The sequence below is a fragment of the Rattus norvegicus genome, chromosome 4, assembly GCF_036323735.1.
Source record: "Rattus norvegicus strain BN/NHsdMcwi chromosome 4, GRCr8, whole genome shotgun sequence".
In the NCBI taxonomy this organism is placed as follows: Eukaryota; Metazoa; Chordata; class Mammalia; order Rodentia; family Muridae; genus Rattus; species Rattus norvegicus.
The window spans coordinates 124,459,814-124,471,841 of NC_086022.1; the positions used below are offsets into that span (position 1 = coordinate 124,459,814).

The 12,028-nt window shown below is 47.0% G+C and overlaps 1 protein-coding gene across 1 annotated transcript in view; it reads left to right on the forward strand.

The window, feature by feature from the left end:
• Zxdc (ZXD family zinc finger C) overlaps positions 1-11,881 on the forward strand; it is a 32,135-nt gene extending 20,254 nt beyond the window's left edge. Inside the window, exons 8-10 of the mRNA XM_002729395.7 lie at positions 7,191-7,360; positions 9,149-9,250; positions 10,423-11,881. Of these exons, the coding sequence (XP_002729441.4) occupies positions 7,191-7,360; positions 9,149-9,250; positions 10,423-10,509 (359 nt within the window). The 3' untranslated portion in view covers positions 10,510-11,881. The remainder of the gene's footprint in view (positions 1-7,190; positions 7,361-9,148; positions 9,251-10,422) is intronic.
• Positions 11,882-12,028: the final 147 nt, after the last annotated feature.

Consider the following 12,028-nt stretch of genomic DNA (forward strand, 5'->3'; position numbering starts at 1 on the left):
GCTGGTGCTACTGTCTCCTGCTGTTTTTCCTTGGTTCAAGTGCCTCACCAGAAATGGAAAACAATGGCCTGGAGAGCTGTGTGCATTTAAGAATATGCTTTGTTCTGCTCAAGCCAAAAGTTCCAACCTGAGCAGGTGGTTACTCAGGACTGGTTGTTCTGTGCTTATTTTCCACCTTACTCTTCCCTTTCTTAAGAGGGGGTTGCTTGTGCACACATCTGTACTTATCTTTGAGCCACAACCCTGGTTCATACACAGCAGTAGTCGTAATCACCTTATACTCCAAGTGCCCTATGCAGTTCTTAGTCCAGGAGACAGGAAGGCATTAGGAAAAATAAGACCTGGGGTTGAAAAGGTGCCACAGTGGTGAAAACAGGTGGCAGCCTGAGGAGGTCCTCAGGCTGCAGTGTATTGTCCTATCCAGAGAGAGGGTAATGAGGCAGAGGGAAGGCTGAAGCCCTTAGGTGGCTCAGCTGTTCAGGCCTTGTAAGCTATGGTCAAACCTCTGGTCTTCACTGAGGGAAAATGGGGATGTGATATCTTGAAAGGTCATTCTACCTACTCTTTTGAAGATAACTGATAGGTGGCATGCATGGGAGGAAGCAAGAATGGCTAGAATCTCTGGCCATCTTGCTGATGTCAGAGTAGCTGGGGTCAGTGGTGGCTGAACAGTGGTAGCAATTTGGGACTTGTCTTGAAATAGGAGGTCCCAGAACTAGGTGTGAGAAATCGGGTGTTACATGGGGACACTGTTTCAAAAACTTGAAAGTTCAAGAAGGCTTGGGGACAGAAAGAACCACCAGGTGAGAATGCTCAAGAAAACAAAGGAGATGCCTAGAGACTACACTGTAGGTGCTCAGGCCTGTCACATCTGCCACATTAACCCAATAGGGAGAGAGTGCTGGTGTATCTTGGGCAGAAACACAAACCAGAGCACAGGACACACAGCTAGGGCCTGGACCATCCTTGCTGGTGGCAGAGGTGACCTATGTACTTCTAACAACTGAGTGCTGCCCTTTGTAAATCACAGGTGATTTAGGAGTTTCAAAAAGTTATAACAGCAGCCAGCACTTGCTGTACTACCTGCTGTAACACAGGGACTCATTCAGGCAGGCTAGACAGTGGGGCTGCTTTCCACATTACACATGTGCTGAGGAATGGCAGGAGGCCCAAGGAACAGAGGTGTAGGGAGCCCATCTTGTCTGCAGACTTGACCAGAAGCCATAGCTAATGAGATTGCTGAAGGTGGAAGGCAGATGAAGACTACTATGAACAAGTGTTTGCACAAGATCACCAGGGCTACTGTGTGTGGAGATGGCCTGATGTGCCTACAGGCTCACTGGGTGATGATTCCAAGAAAAGAAAACAAGATTGGGCAATGATCATACTTGCAGCTACACCTTATCATCCAGTTTGTGGTGATAGCAGGAACCCATGTAAAGTTTGCCACCCACTGTTGTATCAGAACTGTTGACAAGAGAGTGTTTATAACTCAAATGTCTGTCAGCAAAGCTGCGTGCTTTGTGCATGTTTTTGGTAAGTCAGTCTATAAGAAACAGTGGCTGTGTGGATAGACATATTTGTATATATACTTACATAGAAACAGAAGTGGTAAAGCATGCCCATGCTGTATAGTTCCCCTACCCCACCCGACTCTGATGTAAGGATTGTAAATATTTTATTGTGGTCATTTCTACTTTTTGTATTTAAGGATATATCAATTTTCAAAAACTAAAACTGCCACACTAAAAGTGAGCAGTAGAGTAGCCATTCCTCCTGAGTGGCTTCTGAGGTTTTCCAGGCTCTCTGTTCTCACCAGTACATGGAGATATGTGATTCCCCTCCCAGAGATGCAGGAGGAAGAGGTCAGAGTAGGCATGTACTTTGCATTCGATGGCTTTAGCCCTGACATGGCCCACTGGTCCCAGCAAAGCCTAGCCTGTGGCCAGAGAACTATGTGGCTGTGCCATGTGCACGTAATTGAAATGCCCTGGCGAGTTACTGGCTGAGTTGAGTCTTGAGTCAGTAATCTCATCTTCATATTTTTTTCACTTTCAAACAAATAAGCATGTGTTTCATAGGTTTCCTCCCTTCCTTTAGCTGCCATCATAAATGCAAAGGGGCTTCTTAAGGGGGCGGGGGTATCACGTTTCTTTCTGGGGGATAATTTAGTAACATCCATTATAGTTACCTGGAAATCGAAGTAAAAGGACTAGGTGGGTGTGGATTGCTTGACCATGTCATTTGACCATGGGAGTTTTGTCCCATCTTATAGGGCCCGTGCACACCTAGAACATAAGGGTTTATGAAGGAGGTGGCTTATGGGGAACCAAAGTAAAGTGTAGACTCTACATTGTCACCACATGCTCTTTCCATTAGCCCACGTGCCTCTGCTCCAGCTATGCCTAATCCCATCTGTGTGTCCTTCAGGCAGTGGCCTTTGAGGGCTGTTGAATGCCTGCTCTCTACAGTATCCTGGCTGTGATGGACTTAAGTAGGCTCTTTGACTCTCCTGAGCACAGCTCTGGTTTGGCGGGTGGCGTAATAAGGCAGGGAAAGACAGAAGCACTGTACTCTGCCACAATCCTGGAGGTGAGCTCATATTCCCAACCTCAGGATTCCCTTTCAGCCTCATCATTTCATTTCTGTTGTTCATGCCTTTCTCATTTATAAGGTTGTTTCCCTGCTGGGATGGTCTGTACTTCCAGTTTGACTGTCCTTTGTAAGACCACTTTGTTCTTGTCTCCCATCCTTGCTCTTGGTGATTGAAGATGGAAACAGCCCTTGATGGCTGGTTCCCAACCTTAACATTAAAAACACCATTAACTTTGCCACAGGGAGATGATTAATAAGGTCAAAGGGGTGCCCAGATGTGATTGGGGTGTACCGTCTGATATCTCACCTCATAACCCCCTTCTGTATGAGGAAACCAGGCCTCCTACAAGGGGTATGATGTGTCTGCAGGACTTCTTGTAAAACAATTGAGCACAAACCGAAAGGTGCTGAAATAGGTGAAAATTTATATTCTGTTCATGTCCATTCCCTGTTCATTTTACATTTTGCTGAAGCAAAATAAGGCTCTGGGTGTGTGACCTCCAGGACAGAATGCTCTCCTATGCTCATGCCTGGCTTTGTAGTCATGATCTTTGGCCTTTATGTCCTTAGAGAAACTACCCAGGCTTCCCCAGGAGCACTTGGAACCTGATCCTGAGGCTCGGGTGGGTGGGTAAATAAGCTGGCTGCTGCCATATGACAGAACTGTCTCCCTTGTCTGCTTGTTTCTGCACCGACTCTCTTCTAGACTCTGGTGACAACATTTTTCTTTGGTAGGGGTAGTCCCTTGCTGCTGAGGTCACTCTGGATGTTTGCTTCATAGTGTTTAAGTGGCTGCCTACAACGCCAAGCTGCAGTCAGCTTCTTCAAGTCTTGTGTCTTTGTCTGCCTTGTTCTCTCATTACCATTGCTGGGGCAGCAGAGAGGGATGCATTGAAAAAGGATTTCATTATTAGCCCAGGCTGGCCTCAAATTATACCGTCTCTTAAATGCTAGGTCTATAGGTATGAAGTACCACCAGCTACCACTGCATCTTTTTATATTAAATTATTTACATTCCAAATGATGCCCCCCATTTCAGAGATCTTAATCTCTGGTCCCCCATATTCAGAGATCTTAATTCCATCCCCCTTCCCCTTTGCCTCTGAGAGGATGCTCACCATCCTCTGCTACAAAAGTGCTGGGGGCCATGGTCATGTATGCTCTTTGATTGGTGACTGAGTCTCTGGGAGCTTCAAGGGGTCCAGGTTAGTTGAGTTAGTTGATACTATTGTTCTATGTGGTTGCCATCCCCTTCAGCTCCTTCAGTCTTTCCCCTAACTCTTCTATAGGGGTTCCCAAACCTCAGTCCAATGGTTGGGTGTAACTATCTGTATCTTAGTCAGCTGCTGGTAGAGGACAGCCTTTCAGTGGACAGCCATGCTAGACTCCCGTCTGCAAGTACAACATGGCATCAGTAATAGTATCAGGGTTTGGTGCCTACACATGGGATGGATCCCAAGTTGGGCCAGTCACTGGATGGCCTTTCCTTCATTTTAGTGCTAAGTTTGCAAGCCAGCTGCGGGGAGCTCTTGGGGAAGTGTCACGGTATCACATGATGAAGATGCAGGAAATACTTGCTAAATGAGTAATATACACAAATTACTAGCCATTTCAAATAATTATATTTGGTGCACAAATAAAATACTTCTCCTATTAAAGCCCAGATGAGGTGTCATATCTAAGGTCTTCAGTGTACCTGGCGTGGTTCTCAACCCTTGTGTCTATTACACAACCCTAGTCCTCTCTTAAAACTCCCAATGTATAGATCCCCTTTTCTGGATAAGGATCTTAGAACTTGGAGCAATAATAGCTAATAGGGCCAACACCAGGACTAGAACTCAAGACCCCTGGATTCTCTAAACCTATAGGTCATGTGCTATGTCTGCCCTCCCTCAGGTGAAGTGGAATATGGGAAATGGGTAAGGCTCACGTAGAGCTTCAAGTGGCTCCTGGTTAGTTAGGCAGCCTGTCAGCATAATTGGCCATGTCAAAGACCAGAAAACCATGGTAGCTCTACAAACAAGCAGTTGGTAACTAACATTCAGTCTTAAAGGCCTTAATCAACTGAGAACCCAAGAGGTACCCCTAATAATAGTGGCCTTCACTATTTTTAGTGGAGAGCTGCCAAGAACGTCCCCTCAAAATCTAGGAAGATATCAACTCTGTATCATGGTTGCATTTGACTGTGGTGGAAGGCTTTTGGAGGCTGGCGGAAAGGGACATGGTGATTATTTGCCCTTGATGTGCTCTCAGATTTGGAAAGCCTACAGCAGAGAGTCTAAAGAGGCCTGTTAGAACTGGTGCACTATGTGGGGTCAGTAGGCAGATCCTTTGTTAAACAGGAAGAAGACAGTGGGGGAAAAGACAGTAATGATAGTGACAAGTGCACCATCCCAGGCTTGCTAGTGACAAGTCCAGGTAGGGTAAGGCCTGCCAGATTTTTGGCAGGAAACACTCAAGACATATTGTCATATTTTGCTCAGTCCCTTTAAAAATTTCAAACTCCAACAACTTTTTAAAAAGTTAAAAATCCATCTGTCAGCTTTAAGTTCCCTGGGAAAGGGAAAGGCACAAGATAAACCCAAGCACCTGACTTAGCAGGGTGCTGTCCAACAGGACATGTTCGATTCCTCACATTCTTAATCTTGCAGCTAGCACAGTAGCTAGAGCATTAAAGCCAAGGTCAAACAATATATACTAGATAGACACCATTTCAATCATGTGTCCTCTTGAAACTACAAAGCCATCTTTACCCTTTTATTCTGCAGTTATATTTTTGACATGTGTTAGTGTTTGTTGTAATTACAAAAGCTAAAAAGCTGCCTTTTATCATGAACACCCCTAACTGTTCTGACTTGATGCTTGCCGTTGCTGCTCAGCCTTCCTGCCTGTTACCCCTCCACACAGAGTGAGTTCCATCAGCAACTGAGGGAGGTGGTGAAAGACTCGTGAGCACTGTATTTTTAAAAATGTAATCAGAGAGATCTATGTTTCTATCCATGTTTATTCTCTCCATAAGTGATCATTAAGTACAGGCAGGGGAGGAAAGTGCAGGGAGTAAAAAGTCATTCCCAGTCATCTTGAAATGTATTTTCAATACAACTTGGCTTTTAAATAGGACTATCAGAGTTTTTAATATGTTTATGCCAGGCATTCCTATAATCCCAGTACTCAGGAAGCTGAGGCAGGAGAATCATAAATTCAAGATCAATAATAAGTGAGACCCTCTGTATGTAAGTTGCCGTTCTTGGGGGAGCTTTCCTGCATCTGACGATACACTTGCCGTCTTATGATTTGGTTCACATGACTAATTATTGCAATGGTGACTCAATTTTAACTAGTAAACTGAAAACCTCAAAACACAAAATTTCAGCTATGTTCATATTTTATGTCAAGAAAGCATGCTTGGTTAATAAGAAACTTTAAAAGCATGAGAGTTCACACATGTATAATTCTAGAGCTGGTGGGATAGTATTCAAGAAGAAGCAGGAAGCTTCTTGCTCTGTCTGGCCCTGAGCACTGTCTTGCAGTAGTAGCCCAGTCCCAACCCTGTTCTCCTGAGAACAGAGCAGTTAGGCAGGAAAATTGTGTAGAGATCGTCGGTCTCAGGTAAGCTGGAATTGTAGTGGACCCACCTCTCCCTACAGTGAGGAGAGCTGTTCCTAACATGGGCCCTCCTCACCTTGCCCATCAGCCTGGTTAATATTTGCACTTTAAGAGTTCCTCTTGCCAACCAGAGAGCACATATGTAACAGTTATACAGCTGGGTCTTTATGTGGAACTCCTAAAGCCAAGCAAGGGCCTTCTCTGACTACATTGCCTATCTACCTTTGGATCCTTTTCCCTTATCCTGGCTGCCTTGTCTAGCCTCAATAGAAGATGATGAGCCTAGTCTTACTGAAACATGATCTGTCAAGGCTGGTTGATATCCTTGGGAGACCTCCCCTTTTCTGAGAAGGGGGGGAGTAGTGTGGAGAAGGAGAGATAAAGGGGGAGGGACTAGGAGAAGAAGAGGGAGGGGAAGTAAATAACAAAAAGAAAAAAAAAAGTTCCTCAGTTTCTACCCACACTGAGAAAAAGCAGGCTGAGAAAAAGAGGGAAGCCCTGTGCCTGTGGCCCCAGGGCATTAAGCAGGAGCACAGCACACTTGGATGCCACCCTCACAAGGTGCTGGTGACCTTCAGAAGTGAGGTCAGCAGGTCTGTAGCAGCCTTGGGCCTTGTAGAGGGCAGGTAGTCAAACCTGCTGCAACTAGAAGGGTGGTCTGGGTGGCAAAGCCAACTACTGGTCTCCTACCTTCCAGGAGCTGTGGGAGTTTAGGGAGGAGACAGGACTTGGCTCTCAGAAGAGCACCTTGAGTGAGGTTCTGTCAGGCACAAGGACTTAAAATGGGTTTTGTGAGTTTTCCACTAAAGTATCAGGTTTGTCTGTCTTACCTCTTTCTTACCTCATGAAAATTTCTTTGGAACAACTTTCAAGTCAGTGAAGCTGTGTGGGATGATGGGAACCATGAAGGTTCTTCCTGCAGTTCTGAATCAGGGCTGAGCCCAGTGAAGCATGTATTAAAAGTGCTGGTTTTATCTGCTTTGTTTCAGGAGCCTCTGACTCTGCTCACAGGAAAATAAAAGGAAGCACAGTCAGCCTTCCTCATGTCCACTCAGGACAACATAGTTGTTTTTGTGGAAATCCCATGGCACCCAGTGGAAGTCTACCAGTACCAGCCCCTGCAGCGGCAACGCAGTGTGTCCAGATCCCTGTTCTGCAGGTAGGAACCAGCCATGTGGATGTTGAGGTCTGCAGGCGCAGGATGGTGGAGGGGTGGCCTCTGCCCTCGCAATAAACTTCCCCAAGTCCTGCGTCCTGTCCCAGCCATCTTAATAACCCCAGCCTCTCTCTTCTTCCCAGCCTGTTTCACTGCATCTGTGCAAGCCCTTGCCTTTGTTAGGACTGACGTATCAGGTTTGTGGCACTGTGTTACCCTGTATCTAGTCTCCTCAGCCTGGTCCATCTTCCCCACCTCCCTTGGAGGTGCACATGGCATGTGCCTCTGCCCTGCTAAGGCCTGCCTGGGACCTTCTTTCTACAGGTCAGAGGCATCTGAGATGCCCAAGATGGCCATGTGGAAGCCTCATAGCTGCTGGTATACACAATATTCCACCTCTCCCAGAGCTTCCTATAAGCTCTCCATAGACTGATCCGGCCATGCCTCTGCACAGCATTCTCTGCACACACACACCAGCTAGTGCAGGCTCTCATCAGAAAATGGCGGGACCTCTTTGATTTTTCTGCTGCCTTTCTCACTGGTCACTGAAAAAGGCTTAGCCTCCTCTTTGGAGGCTCAGCAGACCTGCATCTGACAGCTCATCTGTTGGAGCTCACACCAAGTCACTTAGCAGCCCCATACATACCTGCACTCCCAGGATTCCCTCCGAGGAGGTGGAGTGGAAGAAAGAAGAGGTTTGGAAGCTGAGGAATCTGGGTATAGTCTGTTCTGGTCACAACTGCTTATTGTATACCATTTGAAGGTATAGATGAAACTTCAGCAGGACAGTGCAAACCTAGATGTCAGAGACTAAGGGTAGATTTGTTCCTGTTTCTTCAGAGAGCTTAGAGGCAGGCAAGAGTGATCTGAGAGAACCATGAAGGAAAGAGTAACCCTGGATGCAGGCAAGAAAGGGGTTCTAGAGCAAAAAAAAAAAAAAAAAAAAAAAAAAAAAAGGATCCAGAGACTCAGGCTTGTATATAGAAATGAGCTGAAAATAATGTTCTTCCCTCCTAGTTTGACCCAGTGGTAGAACAGCTTGGAACTGTGGACGAGATAAAGAATTCCCTAGAGATAGGGGCAGTGAAAGGAGTGGGAGGCCTGTCCCAAAGGAGTACAACACAGTGTGCAGGTCAGCTTGTAGAGATCACTCCAGGACTAAGGCTGTGCTGTGAAGAAAGCTATAGGAAACTATAGGAAAGCTGCCGTCACAGACAGGAGCCGCCACTGGGAAGAGCATGCACCTGAGTATGACCCTTTTACCTGTCCCTTCACAACTAGTGTTGTATTGGGCAAGAGCCTTAGCCCCCAGCCTCAGTTCTGTTGTCATGAGAAGGAAACAGTAATACTCAGGGTTTTAAGGCAGTGGAAGGGACCACAGCACAGGGTGCTCAGTTAGGCAGCTGTAACTGAGTACACACTTGAAAAGGCAAAAGCCAGTTTTCCTGATTAGCTTATGGGGGCCCGGTACCACCTCATCTCCAGATGCTGTCTGCTTTAAGATCTGTTTGGTCCATGGGTAAGCTGAGAACAGAGAGCTCCTCCCCCAGCCCCATGAGCTTGAGAAGGTATGCAGGCATCCATGGAGATTTGGAACATTGTAGGAGGAAAGGAGCTGTTGGGACTAGGCACAGTGTTTGAGTATTGAAATAATAAACATAGGAGAGCCAGGCAACAGAAGATTCTACACTAAACTGAACCTTGGACTGGGCTCAAAGTGAGAGATGGAGGGGCCATTGCTCCTGCTTCCTGGTTACTAGTGTATAATAATTCTTGGTGTTGCCTCCCCAGGATGACCCCTCAGGTGAAGGAGGCTTACCGCTGGCCCTCAGCCCACAGCGCTCTGCCTTCCACCCCTACTTCACCGTGGATCTGCCAGTCTACGTCCTCCAGGTCTGGATGCCTACACTTCTTGCTCTTCTCAGTAGAACTCATCTCAGGTTTCCCATGTCAGGAGGCTGTGGCAAGGGTCAGTAGCTGCCACAGACCTGCCCTGGAGGCCCATTCGGTTGATAGTCACACTAGCCACTTTGCACTTTTTTGAAAAGGTAGTCAGAGTCACGGCTTCAAATAAGGCTTGCTTGACACTGCAATGTCTTCTTGTGGACCAGATGAAACCTAGTGTGCCTGGGACTACTGCACTTCTCTGGTTCTAAATTCTCCACGAATGAGCTATACCTAGATAAATTCAGTAGCTATGTGGGTGAGTAGATAAGCTGAGAGTAGGTAGTCACCAGTGCGTATCTAGGTAGGAATGAAAGTCATTTTTCAGACTGCCAGAAACATCTGTCCCACTGTTCTAAGCCTTTAGAACACTTCCTTTACAAAGGGGGATCTGAGCCAGATGCAATAGACAGAGTTGCCCCAGTAACCTAGACCAAGACTTGAGAACTTCAAGCTTGAGGCCACTTTGGCCACTCAGCAAGGACCTGTCTCTAAAAACAAAAAGAAAGGGGGAGAAAAAGATGCAGGGTGCTGGGAAGAGAGCAAGAGGCAGTGAGGGAGGAAGGGGAGATACAAACTACTAGTGACCTGAGAGACCTGCGCACTGCCACGTGGAGCCTATAGTACCAAAGCAGGAGAATGGTGGATACACAGCCATGACCATCTCCCTGGGAGGCTGCCCACTGCATGCTGGGTATGAGAAAGGATGAGCTCAGTTTTTATAAAAAAGTACATGGGTGCTTGAATATGTATGGAGCTATAGGTAGGCCTGGAGAAAACTACCTGGAAAAAACATCATTGTTTTTAGTTCTGTCTCTTTGTCTCTCTGTCTGCCTCCCACCCCCCTCTTCCCCCGCTTCCCTCCCTCCCTCCCCCTCCCCCTCTCTCCCCCCACTTGCTTTCTTGCTTTTTTAAGATGGGGCCCCACTTTGTAGCCTACACTGGCTGGCTTAGCACTCAGAGATCTGCCTTCCTCTGCCTTCCTCGTGCTGGGATCAAAAGCTTATGCCACCATCTCTGTCACATTGTTCTTTGAAGGAACATAAGGAGTGGTCACATCTCTGCTGTGCCTTCCTCTTCTCCTCTTGCCCTACCCTTCACTTTTCTGCTTGGTTTTGCAGGAGGTGCTTCCAGCACCCGGAGGCTTTGCTGGGCTAGAGGCTGCACAGGTACCAGGAAGCACTATCAACCTGCAGGACCTTCAGTGACAGCAGCCTGAACAAATGAGGACTGCCTTCCAGGCCTGCTTCAAGACCTCAGCTGGCTGGGGAGCTGGGGCTTGGGGGTGGCAGAGAGACTCATTTGACTTCCTCAGCACTCCAGCCTGGTTCTGTGAGACTTTAGGGTACATATATTGAAAGTACTTAAACTGCCTCCACAGGTTGCCCTCTGAGATAGGCACTGTGCCCATGCCGCGTGTGTGTGTGTGTGTGTGTGTGTGTGTGTGTGTGTGTGTGTGTGTGCGCGCGCACGCGCGCGCCTGTATGTGAGTGTGCATTCCAGCCCTTCCCAGGTCCCCTTGGGCCTGAGGTGGGTAGTACCTTTTACATTAAAAGATCCTTGCAGGAAGTGGGTATAGCATGGCTCCCTACTCAGGAACATCTCTGTACTGAGTCAGCTGTAGTGTATTAGTATTTTGTCTGACACATCGAGAAATTTGGTTCTTTTCTGAGAGCTTGTATGACAGACAGCTTCTCACCTGTGAAGATGATTTGGTGGGTGTATTGGTTTCACTGCACTGTAAGCCATGGTGAAGCCAAAGTCAGGCTGAGCTCTGGCAGGGTACCCACCAGTGGCCTGCTAGTAGAACCTCTTCCTAGACTGACAATGCAGCTCAAAGTTTGGGAATGAAGAGTTCAGGCTTTTAAAGTCATCTTTCTAAATTCTGTTTCTGGGATTCATGGTAAATAGCAACTTGTCCATAGTCTCTACAGTGAGGTTCTGAATGCTATGTTATATGTAGGGCTGGAATGATAGGCTTGTTTTGTGGTTAAGGTTGGAGATTGTGTGGTTTCACAGAGTGATTCGGTCTTCCCTGAGGAGACGGTTAGTTGCCTTGCACCTATTTATTTGTTAGTCAGGACTGGATACAGGGTCACTGAGAATGCATTTTTCTTGGGCTTTTGGAGTGTGTGCTTATTCAAATACTATTTTGGTCCTGTTCTATCTGAGTTGCTTTGTTTCTTGGATTTGGGGAGAGCCCTGAGGTTGGGCATTTGTCTTCTCTGGATGGCTCTGTGGTGCCGTCTACTTGGGTGCTGCTCCCTACAAAGAGATTACAAATCCTACTTGAGAAGACTCCTTTCCACATGTCTCTCCTGCATCATAGGCCAAAGTTTAGGGGTTGAACTAATCTACCTACTGTAATCAGCACCCCCATACACAATAGGCAGCCTGGTATGACTGTCACCCTCCTCAAGAGCCCACCCCACAGAGAAGGTTCTTTCTCCCAAAGCCTCCAGCGTGTGTCTACAAGTGACAGGATGGGCTGTAGTGCTCTGAGCACTGGAGCTTCCCGCTGCCAAAGGCCCAGTCCTTAGTGCAAATGAATAAAAAAGTGTTTGTATGTTATGTGCCAAAGCTTTTGCTCTGGTTTCATTGAAGTACTATGCATGGTGTTGGGATTCTTCCCACTTCTCTCCAAGGGCCGGCAGCATGCTGCCCTCCTCAGGGACAGGTTTTAGACTTCTCTCCAAGCAGTTGTTTGTGATGAGAACCAGCACAGTA